The sequence below is a fragment of the Barbus barbus genome, assembly GCF_936440315.1.
Source record: "Barbus barbus genome assembly, chromosome: 25".
In the NCBI taxonomy this organism is placed as follows: domain Eukaryota; kingdom Metazoa; phylum Chordata; class Actinopteri; order Cypriniformes; family Cyprinidae; genus Barbus; species Barbus barbus.
In genome coordinates, this window is record NC_136753.1 from 9,460,660 (window position 1) to 9,484,365 (window position 23,706).

The window sequence follows — 23,706 nt, forward strand, 5'->3', positions numbered from 1 at the left end:
TTTCTCAAATGATTGCCACTGAAAATTAATCATGTATTCTGATCAAGTTAAATTTAGGAATCAATAAATAAATAATAAATACTGAATTATTTTACAGCAGATGTTTTATTAATGATGGATTCAAGGAGTCTGAAATGTGACATTGATTGTTCCACTGGACTGCAAATGTAGGCTGATGTAAAAAAATAAATGTAAGGACATAAAAGGGTATTTCTCAAAATAAATACATTTATGGAATAACATCTCTTTTTGACTTGCTCACAAATCTCATGACTCTATTAAACACTCAGATCTCATAGTAAAAGCATTACATAAGGCTTTGGGACGTCCTAAAAAAATTCCAACTACCCTTGCTCCAGCTGTCACTTGAAAGCTGGTGGTAGTCGCCTGTCACCTCTACAGGGAGTCAGTGTAGTATAAAGGGCATGGAAGGAAAGATAAAGGGGGGTAGAAGAGAGAATGGAACGTGTTAGATCTTTAAATGACTTGAGCTACTCTACCATCTAGTCAGCAAGGGGCCATGTGACGTGATGGTAGATTGCTGGGAGAGACAGTCACAATCCAAAAGAGGGAAGGAACACTCTATTACCCTCTCTTGTATAAACAGACCCTGGTACTGGACTAATACTATATGACCCTGAGAAGGCTTAAAGATTAAGCTGCAGTTAATGAAGATATTCAGAAGCATTGTGTTGGGGTAAAACATTTCTCTTTCTTATTGTTTTTTGGGGGTTTTTTTTACTGTTAATTGGATTTTGGTACAAGGAGGTATGACGTAGGGCTTAATTTGCCTTGAAAATTTACAGTTCCTTATTCTAGTGTACATGAAATTTAAATTTAAAATGATATTTCTTTCAATATATCCCGCAAATTATTATATTAAATTATAATCAAATCTAGATGTATTTTAATGTTATTTGCACATTATAATTTTGTATTTGCTTATATAATTTTCTGATCAGACAGTCTGCAATTAAATATAATTGCTAAATTTCAAAATACCATCGCTTTGAATTATTTTTGCAGATTACAGACAAGTTTCATGATGAAAGCCTATAACAAATTGGAGAACATCATATCTCAACAAGTCAGTGGCCACCAAAGGATTTGTCTCAGTTCAAAAGATTAAGTTTAACAGTATTTCTCAATATAATAATCACAATGAAAAAATCTGAGTGGGTGAAGAGAAACTCAAGTGCCATGATTTCCCCGACTCAAGAAAAATTGACGGAGCAGTCCCCTGCCGAAGCTCCACCTGTGTTCCTCCGAAAGCTGAAGTGGGCTGCTGTTGCTGCAGGATGTGATGTCCGTCTGAGGGTGTCTGTGGGAGGCAACCCAAGACCCACACTGCATTGGTACCATAATGACGACCCTTTGATAAATGATCATTATCATGAGGATTATGACGGATTGTGGATACGAGATTGTAAGCAAGCGGATGGAGGTCTCTACACCTGTGTGGCTGTTAATCCCCTGGGTGAAGCTAGGACCAGTGCTGTCCTTGCTGTGCTGGACCTTGGAGAAGGTAAGATGCACTGTATGTGCCTAAGAGTAAATACAAAACTTTGCAGAAGAAAAAAAAAAGATTTCCCAAGTCTGCTTGAAGCCAGTTTGACTATGTGGTTTGAGATAAGTTTCCCTTTATGTGATGGGGGAGGGGTTACCCTTTCTTGACTCTCTTGGTATGATGTACAGCATATAATGGCTTTATTTCTTTCAGTGGTTCTGAACCTACACTGTCAGAAAGAAAAAAAAAACAGTACCTTTAGGAGTACAACAGCTTAAAGGGAAAACATTGTACCTGATCTACTTTGTCTAAATTGAGCATATTAGTACCTTAGAGTAGCAACATGTACCATTAAGGTACTGATATAAACCTTTATATAAGGTACAAAGATGACCCTTTTAAGAGAGAGTTCTCCCAAAAATTGAAATTCTATCATTAATTACTCCCCCTCATGTTGATCTAAAACCCATAAGACCTTCATTCATCTTTGGAACACAATTAACTTCGTTGTTGCATTGCTCTCTATCCGAAGATGAATGAAGGTCTTACGGGTTTGGAACGGCATGAGGGTGAGTAATTAATGACAGATTTTTTATTTTTTCATGAAATATCCCTTTAAGATGACAAGCTGTTGTATCCCTAAAGGTACAATTTTAAACATTTTTGTGAGTGTAAATATGATTATACTATTTCTAACACTATAACAATAAGCTATAACAATATGTTTCCATTGTTTAAACAACATACATTGGTCAATATAAATGATCATTCTTAATAAATTATCATTTCAACATTTACTAGTTATAGTTTTAAAATCAGAAGTTGTATTTGTTAATAATATTTGTAAATGCACTGTGAACTACATGAACAAAAAATGAATAATTATATTATTATACATATAAGATTTAAAAAATAATAAATTAATTTAAAAACTATACTGATCATTGTTAGTTTGTTATTTATAAAACTAATGCTAATGTATGGGACTTTATTGTAAAGTGTTACACCAGAAAGGCTCATTTTATTCTTTTTGAATAACAGGGGTACCCCTGTGTAAACTTCAATGCTTCCAAAACAATTTAAGTCCCACTTCTGCGAGTTATTGCTGTTCTGAATCTAAAATACACAAGAGCCACACACCAACTACAACACAGTCAATGGCTATGACTACGCAGGGTCATCAGCTGTCAGAACACTCAGCACCTCTCACTCTTTCTCTTTTAGGCACTGTGTATCTCATCCTGTTCTCTTCTCACCAGTCTTTCTCTCTCTCTCCGTCTATCTCTGGGTATTTACAGCCTGGAATGTGCCAGAGCTCCAGTTACAGATTTACTGTTACTCTGCCACACATCATTCTCAATTATAGATGTGGCTGTGTTGGACTGATGCCTGTGTTTTTATTTAGACCCACAATGATAACAAATCTGAACAAGAGTTAAGGAATTACAAAGCATCATTGATCCACTCAGAAATTTATTTTATGTTGCTAAATGAAAATCACAGTGGATAATTTCCTGGCTTAACTAATAAAATAAATATAGATTTTATATGACAACTAATAAAGTGGATCAAAGAATGTCTTAAAGTAGCTGGAGAAGTACACCTGAAGGAGGAGAAATAGGATAAACATACGAGTATGAGATTTTTTTTTGTTTGTTTTCCATAATTTTGTTGTGAATTTTACAGATAGAGCAAAGAGCTATGCTTTAGAGCTGTGCCAAAAATTGAATATGCCTTCATGATAATCTGATGGTATTAGTGAAAGGCAGAGTGTGAGAGAGGTCCTCTCAGGGTTTATTATACCACTCAAAATAGACCACTGGACTCTCCCAACAACATCAGTGAGTTCTGAGTTTAGTAAGAGAAACATGCCCAGATGAAAGGGCGAAATTTACCCACTATAATGGGAAAAATATAAGCTTCATTTTTGTGGTCTGGGGATAATGAGAGCATCATACTGGAAGCCATGATAAGTCAAAAGTTGTCTGATCAGAGGAATGCTCCGAGTAATGTGAGAAGGGGAACTGTTGGTCCAAGGAAGGAGAAAGAACAAGGTGAGTTAGGTTTGTACAAGATTCTGAATTCAATTCTTTATCTGAGGCAGTACCAATTCAGATGTGCTATATATCAGGACTTTGCTCTGATTAGGTTTGTAAAACCAAAGTATGTTGATCAAGCTCACAAACTGGTTATATCACACAACATTTATGGAAAAAAGCATGGTTTTGGCATATTTGACACTTTTTTTGGTGGTGTGGGTTGAGGGGTCAGTGGGGCACACAAAACCGATGTGTAAGTCTCAATCTGCCTCCCTACTTGTGACAAGATCAGTTTTCTTCAACGTGCAGACATATCTAGATTAAAAAGGAAGTTAGGATGAGACTTATCAAAGAGACTTATCAAATGAGACCCAACAAAGCGGGACTTGACAGTTTGTGATAGATACAGTTGTGATAAAAAAGTCTAATCCCCTTTTAGATTTAATATGAAACAACATTTCTGTAGAGGGCCCTCACATATAACACCAAAGTACGTTTTGAGTTTTGAGTTTGAGTCGTGGAAAAATTTATTTAAATACAAATACAGTATTTTTATTTTGAAAATACATAAAATACATGTGAAAACTGACCATCCAGCGAAGTACCATTAAGGCTTGTTCGCACCAAGAATGATATAAAGATAACTTCATGAGTGTATCCTAAGCATGTGCTGCAATTATGTCACTGTAAATGCTCAAGCTCTATAACACAGAATTGATTTTGATTGGCTGTCAAAGTTTTTATCATTCATCAGTAGGATAAAATTGCTCTGAAAGTGATTTGAACAATATCATGTTTTTGTGCCATTATTATTATAGTTGTGGTGTGGACACTGCCATTTGTTTAGATTTAAAACTGTTTTTTAGAACTATATCTGGTCCCACTTTATATTAGGTTGCCTTAACTACTATGCACTTCAGAAAATAAGTACAGTTTACTTATTGTGTTCATATTGTATTGTAAAACACTTCTGCTGCTATTGAGGGGGGATACGGGTAAGTTTAGGGACAGATTTGGTGGTATGGGTAGGTTTTAGGGTGGGTTAAGGTGTTAAGCTATTGATAGCCTACATGAAGCAATTTTTTGAGCAGTTTTGCTGGGCAATGTTTCGAGCAATGTTGCTTGGGCACTTTCCCATTGAGAATGGGTAACAAATTTCAATCTGGATACTTTAAATCGGTCATGGGCCCTGTGTCTCACCTGGTTGCCTGTTGATTTCAACATTGCTCAAAGTTGCCCAGTGACATTGTTCAAAAATTTCCCCTATGTATCATCAGCTTCACCACCCTTAGATCATCTGTATTATCAGCCTAAGGGATAAATCAACAGTGTAATTACAAATGTAATTACAAAAATTAGTTACAGACGTAATTACATGCAGGTATTTTTTTATATAAGTAATGTAAAAACACTTATGTACACAATAAGTTCATTGTATCAAATTATTAATTTAAATGTAAGTACATAATATTTAAGGCCACTTAGTGTAAGGTGCCCTATAAACCTGCCCTATAGTAAACCCTTTATCTTTATTATAATCGTTATATAGTTTGTATCGGGGCGCGCGCACAGAAAACTGCCTGTCAGAATGCAAGTAGGCCTACTGAATTATTTTGTTCTCTTTCACAGCATACTGCACTTTTATTAACACATCTCTCACTTTGTTACTCATTTATCCATTTTTTATTCTCTCTAACGGGCCAACAAGTCCTACCAACTAAAACCTGCATTGATATATTTGCATACTACAATATAGAAATTATATAGAAAATACTCAGTTGTTCACACTTTATATAATCATCAACATATAGCTGTATTGTCATATCACCCAGCCATAGCAAGCAGTAATGCTTAAAGTTTAATAAATACAACTGACTAGCCAGTTGATAAAACCAAAATTTGACCAAAATAAAATCTAATGCCCAGTGGTAGTGATAATGTTATTTTCCCCTTTATAGGAAATAGATAATTTTGATACCCAACATTTCTGAGTTGTGCAGGCCATTTCCCCTATGCTCCATTCAGCTTAAACACTCCCAAGAAACTCCAGGACACAGGTGATTCATTTCCACAAAGTTTACTGAGAATATTGTGAAACTGTAATACAATACAGATGAAATATATATTAATATTAAATCCAAATACACGTGACAGAGAAAACAGCACGGATTATCTACACGGCGGTGATCTGTAGGATAAACTTAGCCGTCTCAATAGTCTTACAAAAAATGAAAATAGACACTATCCTAATATCATATGATAAGAAGTACTCACAGACGTTGCTTTAGCAAAAGGAAAGAGGAAAAGGCGATCGCTCGAGAAACGGAATGACTGAGGGAGCTCGCAGACTGCTGTGATTGACTACCGCACAGCGATCTACTTCCTGATTTGTGACAAAGATAAACAGATCACGCTGTACTGTTGAAACAAAAAAAAAATACTTTTATTTTTTCCATATGCGGCATGACACTGCCCGCCTGGGGTCTTTCAAGAACCCACATTAATTAACGGAATCAGTCTTTGGAGAAAGAAGCAAAACCACTTCTGTAACAGGCCGAGAAAAGGTCTTTCTGGTTCCGTCCTTGGCAATTTCCACTTGAACTTTCCGAACCAATCCATTTTCTCCTGGAAAGGTTTTTATGATGAGGCCTGTAGGCCATTGATTCCTCTTAGCTTGATTATCTTTCAAGAGAACTATGTCTCCTTTTTGGAGATTCGGCCTCTTTCCTTGCCACTTGTGCCAAATCTGTAATGTTTTGAGGTATTCATGTTTCGAACTGTTCCAAAACATGTCTGCTGAACTTGCTTCCATTCTTCTCTGATGAGATGTGCTTCCTCTAAGCTTCCTGACGGAGGAGGAGGTGCAGAACCTGTCTTGAGGGTTAGAAGCATTGCTGGAGTGACTATGATCCGGTTGTTGCATGGTTGAAGATAACTCGTACGACCATTCTCTAAGATGGCTGTTTTGTAGCTTCACACCTCTTGTGTTCTGTGGGCACCTCCAAGGCACACGTCACCGACGATGACCCATCCCAGATCAAGCCTTTGCGCAAACGGTGCATCTCTTGAGCTGCTTATCTGTTCGCGGACCTTGTGTACTTGTAAGATGTGCCCAGTAAGAGGAGAATTTCGGCATCCGGATCTAAAGGCGGAATCTTGTCCGCGATGTGCTTCAGATGGGCATGATGGTAGGCTGCTTCCTGCGTAGGAATCTCGGTGCGAACGTTAGGGATTTGGTTGCACTCCAGGAGTGTAGGCAGATGAATGCTCATTTTCTTGTCCATCGACTCCACAGTGTAACCGCTGGCTCTCCTCCCCGCCGTCTCTGAACACCCCGCACAGGTCTTGAGGGTAGAACTCCGACCGCGCCAGGGAGCGATTGCTCTGTTCGTCTAGTATGGCGTACATTCTCTTGGACTCCTTCTTGCAGCCATTGGGAAACACACTGACAAGGCAGATCTTAACACATGTTCTGGCACTCAATCCTTCACCACATACTTGAGTGCACGTCGACTTAATCTCCTGGATTTCTGCTTTGTCCTCCTCCCCGCCATCCACTGAAGTGGAAGGGGATGACTTAGATTTCCAGATAGGTGGGTAGGGGTGAAGTGCTGTCACATGAGCCGCACTCCCACACTCTGTACATTTTATCTCAGCAGTGCAATTCTTTGCGAGATGGTCTGTGGAGGAGCAACAGCGAAAGCAGATGTAATGCTCTTTCAAAAGCTGTTTGCGATCATTTATGCTTTTCTCACGAAAGCCTCTGCATTTCCTCAAAGGGTGAAGCTTTCTATGCAGAGGGCAGTGTTTGTTGGGATCAATACGTTTCATACTTTCTCCACTCTCGGTCTTAGCAGTTCCTGAGACCTGCATCTTGTGAATGTATACTGATGTCCTAGTAGGTTTCTCCCACTTACTCTTTCTCTCACATGATAAGAAGTACTCATAGACGTTGCTTTAGCAAAAGGTAAGAGGAAAAGGCGATTGCTTGAGAAACGGAATGACTGAGGGAGCTCGCAGACTGCTGTGATTGACTACCGAACAGCGATCTACTTCCTGATTTGTGACAAAGATAAACAGATCATGCTGTACTGTTGAAACAAAACAAAAATACTTTTTTTTATTTCCATATGTGGCATGACACCTTTAAACATTAACACCAAACTTTAAACATGGGGAAAGCAGTTTCTGCTGTGACAGGTATGCTTTATCACCTCATTTTGAACTGCATATAGAACTGCAATAACTATTTCAAGCATCTTGTATGTTTTATGCAAATTAGAATGACAAAGTAGCATGTATTTAAAAGAAAAATAATTGTCAAGCTGACTATGTAAATTGCACTGTGAATGTTTATATGGTTGTCAACGAATTGAGCATTTTACTCAAAATAAGTTATCTTCAAGATTTTGGCTTTAATAAAATTTCTCCAAGAAAGCTGAGGTCCTCCATGATTCTTTCCAACTGCAAAGCACCTGAATGTGTATCCATTATTATTAATGCGCAAACAAACCGTTTCTCAACGCACAGTTCAGTTTAGTCATGTAGTTGTCAAAATGAATGTACAGTGAGTGTTCTATAATGGATTCTCGCTGAAGAATGGTGTTTTGGAGAAGTTTGTGAGGATCAGTGCTGTTTATGAATGGGCATCAGACACTCCAAACAAAGACACGATCGCTTGTTCTGACAGAGTTCACTGATTACGTCAACCCGCCTTCAGACCGCTGTGTTTCCACATATTCAGAATGTTTTCATTTTTCATTTGTATTTTGGTGTTTAGTGATTCTTAATGGATCTGTATAGTAGTTTATATGCAGTCCTTTTGCATCTCCCTGTGGTCTTGTTTGGCATGGCAAGTTGACTTGTGCTTATTTGTTAAAGTTATGGTATAAATGAGCTTTACATATACTTTTCTGCAGTAAAGAATATCTGAAGTGACATTTTTGCAAAGTATGTTTGCCCCCCCCCCAAAAAAAGATTTGTTTTACTAAAAATAATTACATGGAACTGAAAAATAATAACACTATAATATAAAGGTTTTGTGATTAGAAAAGGTTGGGGGACGTTGCAGTATTGATTTGGAGAGGATGGGGGCCTTGGAGCAAAAAAAAAAAAAAAAAAAAAACTATTGAAAACTATTGCTCTAGACCAGCGGTTAGACAAACATTTTGTTTGTCACCCTCATCTATCACACCTGATTCAACTCATCAGTTCCCTTTCAAGGGAACTTCGAACTGCGTCCTCTAGGGGTCGCTATGGGGAATGCCATCAGCGTGACTCGTGTCTGAAGCATACATACAAAAACACCACCTGTTGGCCGGCGACAGCCTATGACGTCATTACAGGCACGACCACAGCATAAAGGGGCGCCGGGAAAATACGTCATTCTCTTCTTCGTCTTCAGTGACTGTTTTGTTTGAAGCGTGCAATTTACTGGTAAGAACGATTTTCTACTGTTACCATGGCGAGCACTGGCAAGACGTTTAAGAGATGTGTGCATCCGTGTCCTGGTTATTTGACATCTGATGACACACATGATCTTTGCGTCTTTTGTTTGGGCGAGGAGCACGCACGCGATGTCCTCGAGGGGCAATCTGCGTGCACTGTGAGCTTTTTTCTACGAGAAAGCTCTCGTCTGTCTCTCTTTTTCTGCTTCCCGCTGTTCAAGACCCACTGTTGCCGAGGCACGGAAGAGAATGAGCTTGTGGGGCTCACAGGCGGATCTGGCTGATGAGTTAGAGAGGGGGCTTTCCTTCTCGTGCTCGTTGGCCGCTAAAGAGAGTGAGTTGTTGGATGATGAAGATGCGATCACTCTGACATCATCTGATCCAGCGACTAGTGCACTGCTGGGTTATGCCCAGGAAGAGCAGGAGATGTCTGAGGGCGAAGAAGTTGAGACTGGGCCCTCTCAATCCTCCTGCCCTGCGTATGACGAACTGTTGGAGGTTATGGAACGTGCCATGGCGAGGCTTGACTTGCCGTGGAAGCGGGCCAAGATGGTGGCGCAGTGGGGTCGTCTCGATGAGCGTTATCTTTCTGGCCATAGTCCCCCAGCACAAGTGAGCCTTCCATTTCTTCCTGATCTCCATGCGGACATTGAGAGTGAACGGAAAAAAGACATTTTCCTCTCGAATTCATAGGTTCCAGCATACTAGTTATGCTAACATTAAGGGGATGCGTGAAAACGGCTATGAGGGGATGCCCCCTGTGGAAGAGACGATAGCCAGCTATCTCTCTGTGGGTGAGACATCCTCTCTCAAGGCTCCCTCCTTGCCATCTAAGCCCCTTCAGGAAAGATCTTGCTTAAATGGCAGGGCATACGCAGCAGCAAGTCAGGCTGACGCTTCGTTGCACACGATGGCGGTGCTTCAGGCATACCAGGCTGATCTGCTGAAAGACCTGGCAGACAATGGGAAGAAAGAGAAGGGCTTTCTTCTCGATGCTCCAGTTTCACTTTCCGAACTTTTTGGTACCTCCATCGAGATGGTGGTCGAGAAGTTTAGGGAGGCGAAGGCGTACTCAGCGGCCTTCAAAACCTTCATTCCAAGAAGGTCCAGGTCTGAGCCAGAACAACACAGATGTCCTGGCCCCATCTCCATCTGGGGATCAGAGATGGGCACAGAAGGCTAGTGTCGCGACTCGTGAAGCCATCATCTTCCCCTCTCTAATTCCCCTGCAGCCACCGTTAATTCCACCTGACCGAGGTTAGGTGGGAACCTTTAAACCTGTGCTTGAAAAACATTCCAGTCTCTATGCTGGACTTATGATGTTTTGGTTAGGTTCTATGTTTCATAGAAACTACTGTACCTTACTGATGGTCAGGACCTGACTCTTCAGACTTCGCCTCCGGGACTGATCTCATTCGCAGGAACCATGGATGAGTGAGTACAATCCAGTTATACGGTTCACTGGTATTGTGTAGCCATTCTTTGCAGTATTCTGGGACCTGTTGTTTTGTGTGTTTTCACCTCTTGCCTTCGACTCAGTGCAGTGATGACCTCACTCATCAATACTAGATCCAGGCTAGGATGAGGGCCCTGTTCCCGGCCTCATACCCCTGGATCGTGTGGCCCAGTCGTAGGTTTCTGTGGGAGCCTCCTTGGTCATCAGGTCTCCAGCACTGCAATTTCAGGACCTGAAATTACTATCAGTTTCTTGCCAAGGGACACCTGCCACTGGAGTTAGGAAAGGTGCATGGCTATCTGAGGATATCTATGTGTTAGCTTAGGGACTGCTCCCCTTCCTGGGGTTTTTGAGTAGCGATCTCCCTGAGCCCTTGCCTAAAGTGTGTTTCCCCCCTGCTAGGGTGTAAGTAATAGCCCACCTCTTTGGAGGGCTTACGGCGGGTTTTCTGGCTAGCTAGTGTGCTATCATCTGCTGATAGAGAGTGTAAGCAGAAGGAACCTGCCCCTGGGCCAGTACCATTCTCTTTACTGTTTGAGTTCCATGACAGCATCATTAGACAGCCGTCTGCCTGCTGTCTCTCTGATGTGACCTCTGAGTGGGCTGAGCCTGGCAGTACTCTCCTCACCCTTTGGGATGGCTTGAGCATTGCCTTCACCAGGCGCCGGAGCGTCTGAGTTCCCTCTCATTCCGAGAGTTGAGTTCTCCACTCCCCAGAGCCCTGTCATTCAGCAGCCTCAGGTTGTTAGGCCTCTCTTACCTCCCTGTTAGTTTGCTCTCATTGTTGGTTGAGCTAGCATTGCTCCCCTCACCGTAGAGTGTCACCTTTGAGCATGCCGCTCCCTTCTGAGCGTCTGAGTTCCCTCTTATTCTGAGAGTTGAGTTCTCCGCTTCCCTGAGCTCTGTGATTCAGCGGCCTCAGGTTGCTTGGCCTCTCTCTGCCTCCCTGTTAGGTTGCTCTCCTTGTTGGTCGAGCTAGCACTGCTCTCCTCACCATAGGGGATCACTTATGAGCATGCTGCTCCCTTCTGAGCACCTGAGTTCCCTCTCATGCTGAGAATTGGGTTCTCCGCTCTCCAGAGCTCTGTCATTCAGCAGCCTCAGATTGTTAGGCCTCTCTATGCCTCCCTGTTAGGTTGCTCCCCTTGTTGGTAGAGCTAGCATTGCTCCCCTCACTTAGAGGGGCACCTATGAGGCAAACCACTCCAGACAGACCCTTACAGTCCTCCCCTTACAGACCCGAGACTCAGAACAAGGGAAGGCTGCTGAAATGGTATCCCTTTTTTGATGAGGAGGAGATTAAAATTTGTTGCCTCTCCATTCCAGTGTTGTGATTGGCTGCTGGCACACACATTGTGGCCCAGCCTTCTTTCCCCCTATGTAACAGTGTATTAAAACATGCATTACTCACTGTTTCCTTTAACCGGTGCATTAAAATTGCAACAACCATCCATTTCGCAATGATGGAAAGGTTTGAACTGACACGCATGCATTCATTTGCTGAATTTTTGTGAAATGTTGAACTACAGATAACTGTCACATGAGAATACTTATTTATCTGAATAGGAATTTATCTGGTATGAAATGGGTGTGCTGTAGTTTATATCAATTTTAAGGCGTCCAAACATACAGTAGTTATGAATGGATTTGGTTGGAATTGTGTGGCTTTTCTTTGTGTCAGCCACAGCTGCTGCATTCAGAGGTCCTAATTAATTTTTATGGTGGTCACACGCCAAAACAAAATCTGTTTGTTTTAGTCCATCAAGATCCAATCAAAATGTAGCAAACACTACTCCACTGTGGCAGCCATAAAACTGGGCACTGAAATGTGTTGTTCTCTACAGTGTGAATTGGATGTTTTACAACATTTAGGTAAAGGTATTTTGCTGCCATTAGGCCATTGAGTTATCCAAACTTTAAAGTGTAACAACCAAATGGCTACTGTCCACTACTTTTTACAAAATCTAAAAATGTGGGTTTTGAATTAAAGATTCTGCACCGAGCAATGATCTTGACCAGATGGTATGCATTCCGGAGGTCTAGTTTGGGAAAGATATGTCTATATGGACCAGGCCCTCTCCAGTTGCATAAGCTCCTCAGAGCACCTGATCAGTGGGGGACATTCAATCAAAATAGTGGAGGTGTGCAGCTCAGGCAGTCAAATATCATGATGCCGCTTGCCCTGGTGATCTTGAATGCGGTTGCCCACTTTGATGTCCACATCAATCAACTCTAAATCAGGAGCTGGGTCTCTCCAGACCAGCTTATTTTTTAACTCAGGTTATAAGATGCGATGTAGGGCTGCCCTCAGGACTCACTGTTAGGCTGCAACTGGAAAAGAAAGTTACACTGGGTAATGAAACCTTCTGGTGGCCTTAATTGAGGAAGATCGTGAGGCTGGAAAGACAGGGGAGGCTTATGGACTGCTGTAGAATCATATTAAATTCTGTCTACAAAAAAATAGGCCAAATGGCAACAGACAACACTTAGCCTTCCTGAACTCAGGTAGTCTCTACAAGGCAGGATCAAAACTGAACACAGCACAAAAACAGGTGGTATGAATTAGCTTAATGAACAGTTTTAACTAAAGAGTGGACAGCAAGGTTGTGCTACCTAGTGGCGGTGAGACTAACTGCAGGAGGGAATCTTATACGTCCATGAAGAGTCAGACTGTATTCTAGGTTATTGTCACGTCTGTTGTTTGGTTCTTGTGTATTATGTTTTCATGTCTTTATTCCCCATCAAGTGATCCTGTGTCTCCAAATCTGTGATCCCTTGTGCTTCCCTAGTTCATGTGTTTTGTTCTAATTGGTTCCTTTGTTCCATGTGTCATGTTTTCATTGGTTGGTTTTCATTGTTGGTTTATGAGTTCTACTAGCATGTGCAGTTTTTGCCGCTGATAGTGTTGCCAAAGGAACACATAATTCTGAAGTGGGTCAGCTCTATGTAGAAAATCATGTTTTATCATCTTGAAATGATAGTAATTACAACATGGCATGACCACAGCTAATAATACCAGATGCTGACTGAATGTCCAGGTTGAGTTTAAATGCAGTGCGTGATTGCAGCTAACATGGAACAGGTGTGGATAATTAATAGTCTGGGGAGAGTGAGCACTATGTTGGTGGAGGGAGAGTGCTTGATGTTGATGTGACATAACTAGTCATCCTGTATTTAATTTCATATATGCATTCAATTAGTTGAACATTTGGGTAGGTTTTGTTGGGCCTTGAGGGCCTTGAAGCATTAGGTATAGTATGCCTTGTCACAAGGTAATAACGGTCAGATAAATACAAACCCATCCATTCTCTTTTGTCCTCTCCTCCATTTTCCAAACCGTCTGAAGAGCCTATGTATATTGATCTTCCTCTTTCAAAATGGAAAGAATGGCATATTCCAATTTCCTAAAGGCTGAAAGCCTCACAGCTACCACAGCACTATTCTTGGGACTGTGCCATCGACATACTGTCGCGTGCAGTACTACCCCACAATTGATTTATTGAATGAACCATGTGGAATACATTGAAGAGACACTCAAGCGGGGCTACATCCACCCTTCAATTTCTCCATCTACATCCAGCTTCTTCTTTGTGGCCAAAAAATATGGTGGACTAAAACCTTGCATTCATTGCCATGCCCTCAATAATATGATATCAATGTACCCATGGTTCCAGTGGCCCTTTAGATGGTGCTCACATCTACAACAAGCTTAATGTCAGGAACCACTAATATGCATTCCTCACTCTAGGGAACTATGAATACTTTTTGAATCTGTATAGGCTCTCCAACTCACCTTCCATCTTTAAGAGGTTCATTGATTAAATCTTCTGGTACTAACTTCAGTGCTTCCTCATCATCTACGTAGACAATATCCTGATTTAACCCTACTCATTCTCCAATCATGTTCATCTGCCTAGCCCTCCATCGCCTACAAGAGCATCACTTCTAACATAAAGCTAGATGCACTGAACCACCACCCACTTCCTGGGATACATTATGGCATTCTAGATAGTCCCTGAAGAAGTGCAAGCTATTACATCCTAGTCTGCTCCAAACATCTCTCAGAACTCCAACACATTCTTCAGATTCTCAAACGTTTTTACAGACTATTCATCCTGAATGTCAACTCCACTCACCAACGAAAACTTTTCCCTGGTCTACTGAAGCTGCTCAAGCCTTCCAGCTGCAAAAAAAAAAAAAACAGGCATCATCTCAGAACTTTTCCATGAGCTCAATTCAGAACTCCTGCTCAGTCTGGATAATGCTTCTACATAATGCTTCAACATCCAGAGTGAGGGCCATTCTGTCCCAGCGGCACAAGCACAGTGTCGGCTCAGATCCGGCCCTCATCTGGCCCGCATGGATTTCACATGGGCCAGATGTGGGCCGGATCTGGGCCAAAACTATGTTGCTGTCTGGGAGTCCAAGGACAAAATCCAGGAAGTCTTCTGGGGCCGGTTGCATAAACTGCTTACACTAGTCTAAAAAAGGAATCTATTTTTTCTTTGAGACTGGTCATAACGTTTTGAATTCAGTTACATAAAGGTAGATTGGTCTAATTTGGTCTAAGATTTGGCTTAAGTTCTTAAGACACAATCTTAACATAATTGCTAAGTTTACATAACTGGCTCCTGGTTGCTCTGAAATTACTGCCATCAACTCCAGCAGGACAGGAGCCGCTGGATTCTCACCTCACACTTACCTCTGTTTTCTAGTCTTGTACTCTCCAGCTGCAGTGTTCTCTTTATGACTCCCTTGTGGATCCTCTTAATCTTCATTGTGAGATATATCCTTACCATCAATTTATCTGCTTTATCATTGTGCCATCTTCTACATCTATGTTAGTCTTTTTTTTTTTTTACTGCTACTTTGGCAGCATAAGCTCTGTTTACCCAAATATCCCAACACTTATGTTAACACAGTCATCTGGTTCAGTCTCTTTTGTTAGATTTATTGAAAAATATAATAAAATTAGCAAATGAATTTAAACTTAAAGCTACTGAATTCATTTACAAAATTAAATAGAAATAGACATTAACTCCAGCTAAATTTAAAATAATAAGGTCAGTGCTTCAACTATACATTTTTCTGTTTTGAGGCAGGCCTAAGTAGACGTGGTTTCATTGACATGTCTACCAGGTAAAGATTGAATGTCATTCTCCGTGCAGTACACAGAATTATATGTAAACATAGAGAAAATAAAGCATATACAATTAGCATTGTGTAGACTGAATGAAAGGATGCTATGAGCTCATTATAGCAAAAGAAAAAAAAGTTAATGCTCTGTCTCAGCTTTCCTTCTTTCCCATTCCAGCAACAGCACCATCGACATGGGAATAGTGTGACGTCACCACAGCCTGACAGAATATATAATTAATGCTTTGCGCTGAGACCAATAGTCTCTCTCTCTTCACACCAGCACCACAGACAAAGGAAGAGATGAGAGAGAAAGAGAGATAGCACACTCAGGCAGCTGACAATGTTGTTTTTGCTTTGACTGCACTAAGATCTGCCTCTTTTATTAGCTGCCGCTTGTTATTTGTTTCTCTTTCTCTACCACTCCCCCTTTCTTTATCTCCAAAGGGGATTGAAAGAATGCAAGTGGGTGTCTGTGAAAGACAGATTTTTCACCCCTTCTGTTGTGAATAGGACCAAGCTGACCTCCACCTCCTGCTGTGCCTTGGAATATCTTATCACTTGGATTTCTGTTTGTCATTCAAGAGCATCTGGAGGGGATCCAAAACAACTTGGATATTGTTGTTTACTTGAGGGGATTTTTAATTTTTCCCATGAATTATCTTTTGCCACATGAGGATCATGATTGGATGTTTGTACTGTTTCTATTGCTTTTTGCATAATTCTGGATTTTGGTACATTCTTTCTGAGGTAAAAGCTCTGACAGCGACATAACTGAGACTATTAGGAGTGTACACAGGAGTCGATAATAACCAGGATTCAGATTAGAAATAGACAGTGGTATTCTCTGCAGAAACACGGGCAGGTGGCTCTGTTGTTTAGTCTGAAAGATAGATTAAGTTTATCTGAGGCCATGAAGAAAATCTGGTCAAAGAAAAGATTTCAGGTGAGTTGAACCATTTTATCCAGGGTCATACACTTCACAAACTACAAAATTTGACTTTTTCTTGGATTGTATTGGATTTTTCTTGGATTTGCAAATCACACTTACAATGTAGCAATGTAAAATAAGTGATGTAGTTGTAGTTCCTTTTTTTAAGGTATTCTACCAGCTACCTCATGTCTAACGGTTTATATACAACCAATACAATGACTTTGAAACAAACAGACCTGATGTCACTATATATATTCAGTACATATTCAGTGATTTGCCTTTAAAATGGGCAATAAACTATTTCTTAGGCACTGTGACAACAACGTTACCCAGTTGCCTTGGTAGCAACATAGGAGTACTTTTGAAATGCTGCAAGCCTGCAAACATGAGAATTGAAAAAGGAGGGAAAAAGCATAAGTCTTCATATAGGTTTTGTTTAATTTCTGCCTTGTGTCATCATGATATATTTATGTATAGATTGTACACTGTTGAATGAAAACCAAATTATTTACACCACTAGCATAACCCTATGGATGCAACAAACAAGCTTAAAAACTATTTAACACTTCCCAAAATTAACAGACAGCCTTTTGTGTATTATTTTTTTGTCTTTCCAGAGAGCTGGGCATTCTAGCTGGACGTTTGGGAGATTCACACATGGTGTGTTTTGCTTACGACAAAACTGTAAAAAGTCAAAAATCACAAACCTATTTGTAGACAAAAATACAACAATGGAAGTGTGTGCACAACTTTACAGAATGGATATGTTTTGCAGAATAATCATGACGTAGATGGTTAAACAGGTTTAAAAAAGATAATACATTTTTATCCATTGGTTTTTAAATGTTGACATCACAAATTGTTGGGTATCCTTAAGGAATGCAATGCTGATTGAAGCTGTACAATAATACAATTTTTAAAATTTAGCCTGTAATTGTGGATATGTGTGTATGTTTGTGTGTGTCATGTATATGCTCCCACACAAGTGCATGTCTGCAGACATTGGTTTCTATAGTAACAGTCTTCTCTTGTCCACCTCTGCTTGCTGCCGTTATGGAAGTGAAGTTTTTCGCTTGTGCAGGAAGCAAAGCAATGGTAATTGTTATCCATTTCTGTGATCCTTGCCTTTCATTACTGGGTTTGTGAATGGATTTGGGTTTGCAACCATGCATAATTATATACATAACTGTAAAGTATACTGTAGGTTTTCATTCAGAGATCTAGTTTAATTTCATAAACTTAAATTCTACACTATTTGTTATGGGAAAAGTAAGGCTTGCACACAGCATGGTTTTCTTTCTTTCCTTCTTTCTCTCAATCTATTTTCTGTCAATCTATAGAGAGAGATTATCTGAAATTGTCATGCTATATCCAGGAAAAGACATAACAGTTTTTGAAAGTACTTGTACTTTAACAGATTCTGTATCTTTAATATGACATATGAGCCTCCGCTGTATCCATGAGGGGGAAAAAGCGTTTCATTAGACATCATCCCTCAGGGCTTTTAGTCCAAATGTCTGCACATCTGGAGAAATATTGATGGATCACTTAAATTTACTTAAAAAAAATATATTTATATTTATATAATATAAAAAATATATATGCATTATGGCGCATTAAACATATCTGTTTCATTCATACTCGTAGCCGGAGGGCACCCTCGAGCAGAAAGTCACCACAAGTGAGACTCATAGAAGTCATAAAACTTATGACATTCCAGGAAATCTCTTACATGGACTAAGACATCCAGCCATCGCTGTAGTGGTTAAATAAGAGAACCGTTTTGAATGATAAAACATGAAGACGATATATAGTGTTCATGTTTGTTTTAGCAATCTCGGGTATAATATAGTGCTTTTGGCATAATCACAGTATAGAATACTTTAAACTTTTGACTCTTTCTCTGATAGAAAGGCAGATCAGATCACATAGGGAGGTTGCTTCAAAGAAAACTAAATTTAGTTTAGAGCAAAAACATGGTATAATATCTCATATAATGTAGTGTTTTGACGCCATGCTAAGCTAACGTGCTAGCCCTTGGGCAACTGTTACTGATTATATTTTATGACTAATTTTAAAAAATAAGTATGTGTAAGATCATTGGAGTGTTTATTATTTTAAGAAGGATATTTGATACAAAGGTATCAAAGTTTTTTTTTTTTTTTCTCCAGCGATTTCTTGCAGCTAGTTCATTAAGAAAACATTTAATTTTATTTTAAAAATCATACCAATACATTTCAACATGCCTTGCCTACTCTCTTAAGACTCAAACAGTACAGAGGATGAAAGTGCAGAGCCTCAGGTCTCCATGGAGATGAAGGAACAGTTCATGCCCCCCCAGGAGGAGGCAATCAACAGTCAACCCACCGGTAAGAACATACTGGGTGTTTTTCCCCCCTTCAGCGATATTCAGTTTGTAGCATAAATTACATTTCCACATTTGGCCACAAAGCATAGCAATGTGTTTTTCCCAATGACAGTATACTCAAACAATGGAAATGCCTTTCAGAATCATTCACTGCAAGACAAACTAATTGGTAAACCCTCCAACAAAGTTCAGAATTCATAAATGTATTAAAATTAATCCATCCATCAAATTAACCATTTAAAAAAAAAAACCTTTCACATAATATAAAAAGCCTAACATAATAATAATAATAAAAAAGCTATAACATAATATTCCATTAACAGAACATTATGTATTTTCAGGCAGGGGGAGAGCAGTGCTTTCACATATCCCAGGTGATGGTCCAGTAGTGGAGAGGGAGATGCAAACCCTGGGCTCTAGAGCTCCTGGTCTTCAGGATCCCTTTTCACCTAGCAGGCAAGCAAATGCTGGGTGTGTTGAGAGCCCTCCAGTCAGACACCTGGGGATTGAAGCTCTTGTGAGGGCTTCACAAATAAGTGTGTACTACGTGGCATTGGGTTCAGAGGAGAGTATGTCCTTAGCCAGTGACTACTATGGCAGTGTTTTGAGCCTCTATCGAAGAAGGACCTTTTCCATTTACAGTGTTCAAGAATGAGTGCTGGCACACTGGATATAAAAAACCATAAAGTAACTTGAATTAAGGTGGCACAAAATAAATGCATTCAATTTAGATTACAGGTCTAAAGAAACATTTTTAAAATAGTTTTTGTTACCCTATTCTTCATTTATTGGGGACTTTTATGTCAACCATGCCATGTTATGTTTTTTTAATTATTCCTACTTTCATTTGACTCCTCTTGCATCATTTTTTGATATGGCTTTTTTCTTACAAACCTTTTTGCATGCCTTTGTGTGTGACATTTGTATTCTTATGGCAGTCTAATTTAGATTTATTTATCTCCAACAATATTTTACATCTTTCAACACGGTATGTTTTCCAGTGCATGTTTTACTATGTTTGACCATTTTGCTTTTTTTCACTCAAAAAATGCACTAGTAACAAACAAAAAAAAATCACCCATTTTGCCATTTTAGTGTTTTTATTTTTTTGTCATAATGCAACATTTCCCACAATCACCCTCATTTCAGGGACCAGTTGGACTTTATAAAAAGGGAAACATCTCCATTTGTCCAAACCCAGCCATTCCAAAATGCTCAAGGTACCATTACCCTAAGTGATGTAGAGCCAACAACTGATACAACAACTGCCCACGATGGCACCAAAACAGCCATAAATGGAGCCAAGCTGCCTGTTAAAATCTCAAGCTCAGCTCCATCACAAAGCAGTGGTTCCCAAGATAAATCCTCCTTCCAAACTCCAAAAGCATCACAGTCAAGTTCCAAAATCTTAGACAAAGTGAGAGCTTTTGAGGAACAAAGACACAGCAGTAACATACCAAAGGTGTCTTCATCGAGACTATCATGGGGCTTCAATCGAACATCATCTTGCAATTCTGAAGATAGTAGGAGTAAATCTGGAAAGCTCCAAGACAACTCCAAGAGTGATGTGGCACTCAAGAGGTCTTTCTTCAAGCAGAAAGCATCCTCTCTGGAGGAACAGTCAACCTATGTACAGAAACATTTTCAAAGTAAACTCTCAGAAGAGCTTCACAGAATAAAAAAACTTGTTGGAAAGTCCAATATCAAGAAATCCTTTTCAATGGATCAGCTCACCCAGACTGACAAGCAGTCCACTGGAAACACTGATTCAGTTCCAGCCCAGGTAATTCAGAAATTTGAAGAGACTACTTATTCAAAGGATTTGCCAGAATCAAAAGAAAGATGGTCAGCCTTGCCAAAGGAGGAATCACCACAACTACAGAAAAAGAAACTAGCAGATGAATCAAAACAACCTGGAAGGAAATCACCTCCTGATATTACAGAAAGCCAGTGGAGGAAACATTCTAAGCCCGGGCGGCTGTTGGACAGGCAAGTCATCAATGAAAAGGTCACTTTCAGTAAAATACCAGGACAGTGTTCACCAATGGTGCCAAGGACAAATATGTCCAGTAAATTACCAAAATCACCTGTAGAAATACCACCTGCTCAATCCATAATGCAAGGGGATTTGGTGCAAGCACCCCAAAAACCTCCAAGGTTGTTTGGTTCAATTTCCGTGCTCCCAAAGTCATTTAAGGAAAGAGAGGAGAAAAAAGACTCATCGCTTATACCTAAAATGTCCATACCTACAATTGTGGTTGAAAATAAGCCTGTGGATGAAGAGGCACATAAAGCAGAGAAATGTCAAAAGGAAGTTAACAAACATGAAGGAAAAATAACCAGAAGACACAGAGGTAAAACTTCTTCCAATACGCCATTATTTCTTAAAACCCACAGGGTTAAATATAAAGTGTAATGCAAGCTTTTGTAAATCTTACAAGCAGTTTATTAGATTCATGTTCATAAATAAAATTGCTAAATATTTGGGGTTCAATACACTTCAAGAGCAATCAACATAATTTTTGGCAAAGTGCTGATTACCACAAAAGTAACTTTGAATTTAGAAGCAAATGTGGCCAATTTTTGGAGAATTTAAAGGTAAACATGTGCAGCTTAGAATTTTATACAAGCACTTACATTAATTATTCTGTTTACAACAAAGTTGTAAAATTCTATATAGTTTAACAAAAAGGTTATGGTAATCAACATGCCACAAATGCTGCCTTAACTATTGATCCTAACTTGTACTGAACACCGAATACTCCTTTAGAACTCAAAGATCAGACACATCTTTGAAGCCTATTTTACTGCATTACTGCTATGTCTGCCATAATAGAGCAACATATTAAAATTCTTTATTGTGTTTCCAGAATAATGTTTAAATTTAGATCAGTTATTTATAACCATTAGTTCATGATACAGTATGTTACCTTATTGTCACTTGGTCAATCGTTACCTGATCCTTCTAGAAGACCCATCAAATGATTCCTACATGTCTGTGGAAGAGGACTCAGCAGAGGCCCCCATGTCTGAACCTCCAGTTAAGAATGAAGAGGTAGCTGCTGGATCAATGGTGATGCTTCAGTGCGTCATAAAGGGAAAACCTGTTCCCAGAGGTCAGATATTCAGACCTAAGCTACAGTATTATTTAAATGCTTGTTATGTGGCTCTTTAAAATTACCTTATGATCATCCTCATGATGGTATCTTCTCTTGTAGGACTAAACCCCCGTTCACACCAAGAACTTTAACTATAAAGATAACGATAAAGATATAGTTCTAAAAAGCATTCTCAGTATTAAAGAATAGCAGTCCACACCACAGATATAATGATAAAGAAAATATCACAGAATAATGTGATATAATGCACAGAAAAACTATATCGTTGGAATCAAACATCAAACAAACATTTTTTACAGCTAATAGACGATAAAAACAACACATTCTCACTCCCAACTCATTACATATTGACACTTGATCAGGACCTCTTTGGTGTTGATTTTTGATGCTCAAGGTACCCCTTTAGCATCACATTTCGACGTGCAAAGTCTTCTGTTGTTTTCAGTTGTTTGTCTTAATTTAATGGTTTGCATGCATTTGTAAAAAATAGAAATAATTTTATATACATTTTTTACTTTCATTGGAGCACCTAAACCTACCCACTTCTGAACAATATAAAACACTTAATAGTGAATAGAAAGTGACGTGACATGTGGCAAAGTATGGTAACCCATACTCGGAATTAGCGCTCTGCATTAATCCATCCAAAGTGCACACACACAGCAGTGAACACACACACACCATGAACACACACCCGGAGCAGTGGGCAGCCATTTAGACAAATATAAGTGCAGTCACAGGTATTGATTTCAAAAACTGACCATAAACAAGGAGTATAAAAGCATTACAAACAAGTTGTGTTGCATTCCAAGTCCTTCGGAAGCCATGCGATGTCTTTATGTGAAGAAGAGAGTAAAATAGAAGGTTTTAATCGCTGAAAATGATCCCACACCGTTAACGCGCTCACATCTCATTCAAAAAGATAATCCCATGCCGTCGCATGACGCAATCGGTCACGAGACATACAAGAGCCAGTAGCATTTCCAAGGCTGACGTAAGGCTTCTTCTGGCGGCATTTTTTTAAATTTGCACCATAGACTGTAAATGTTTTTTACTGACAAATGGTAGGTTTAGGGGCAGGGGTTGGGTTATGTGCTCATAAATGTGTAAATAGTGTAATATAAATAAAACTGTTGTGACTGTTTACATTGAAAAACCACACCCCAATATAGCCTATATGCAATAATAGCAATATTATTACCCAATATATAATTTAATCATGATGATAAAATTCCCAGTACCTTTCGCAAGTGTGTCTTATTTAAAGCAATGGAGGACCCTGCACGTTGAAAAATTACGCTAAAGGGGTACCCTGTACGTCAAAAAGTGACGGAAAGGGATCCTGACCAAGCGTCAATATGTGACGAATTGGGAGTGAGAGCGTGTTACAAACATTGACACCAATCAGAATCCATCCTGCTATAATGAGCTTGAGAAGTTAAAGCGGCAGACGAGCGTGCGCTTAGAATAAATAGACGATATTGTTCGCTGGTGTGGACACTAATATCTTTATCTAAGTGATCTTTATAGTTATCGTTCTTGGTGTGAACGGGGCTTAATGCTATAACAAGTAACAGTGGAGACACTGGACCACAAAACCAGCCATAAGGGTCAAATGTATGCATAATCTGAAAGCTGAATAAATAAGCTTTCTATTGATGTTTGGTTTGTTAAGATATGACAATGTCCTGACAATATTT

The 23,706-nt window shown here is 39.6% G+C and overlaps 1 protein-coding gene across 1 annotated transcript in view; it reads left to right on the forward strand.

The window, feature by feature from the left end:
* Positions 1-549: 549 nt before the first annotated feature.
* spega (striated muscle enriched protein kinase a) overlaps positions 550-23,706 on the forward strand; it is a 42,093-nt gene continuing 18,936 nt past the window's right edge. The window contains exons 1-6 of the mRNA XM_079377162.1: positions 550-697; positions 1,027-1,525; positions 18,784-18,888; positions 19,229-19,343; positions 20,037-21,241; positions 21,857-22,003. Of these exons, the coding sequence (XP_079233288.1) occupies positions 1,162-1,525; positions 18,784-18,888; positions 19,229-19,343; positions 20,037-21,241; positions 21,857-22,003 (1,936 nt within the window). The 5' untranslated portion in view covers positions 550-697; positions 1,027-1,161. The remainder of the gene's footprint in view (positions 698-1,026; positions 1,526-18,783; positions 18,889-19,228; positions 19,344-20,036; positions 21,242-21,856; positions 22,004-23,706) is intronic.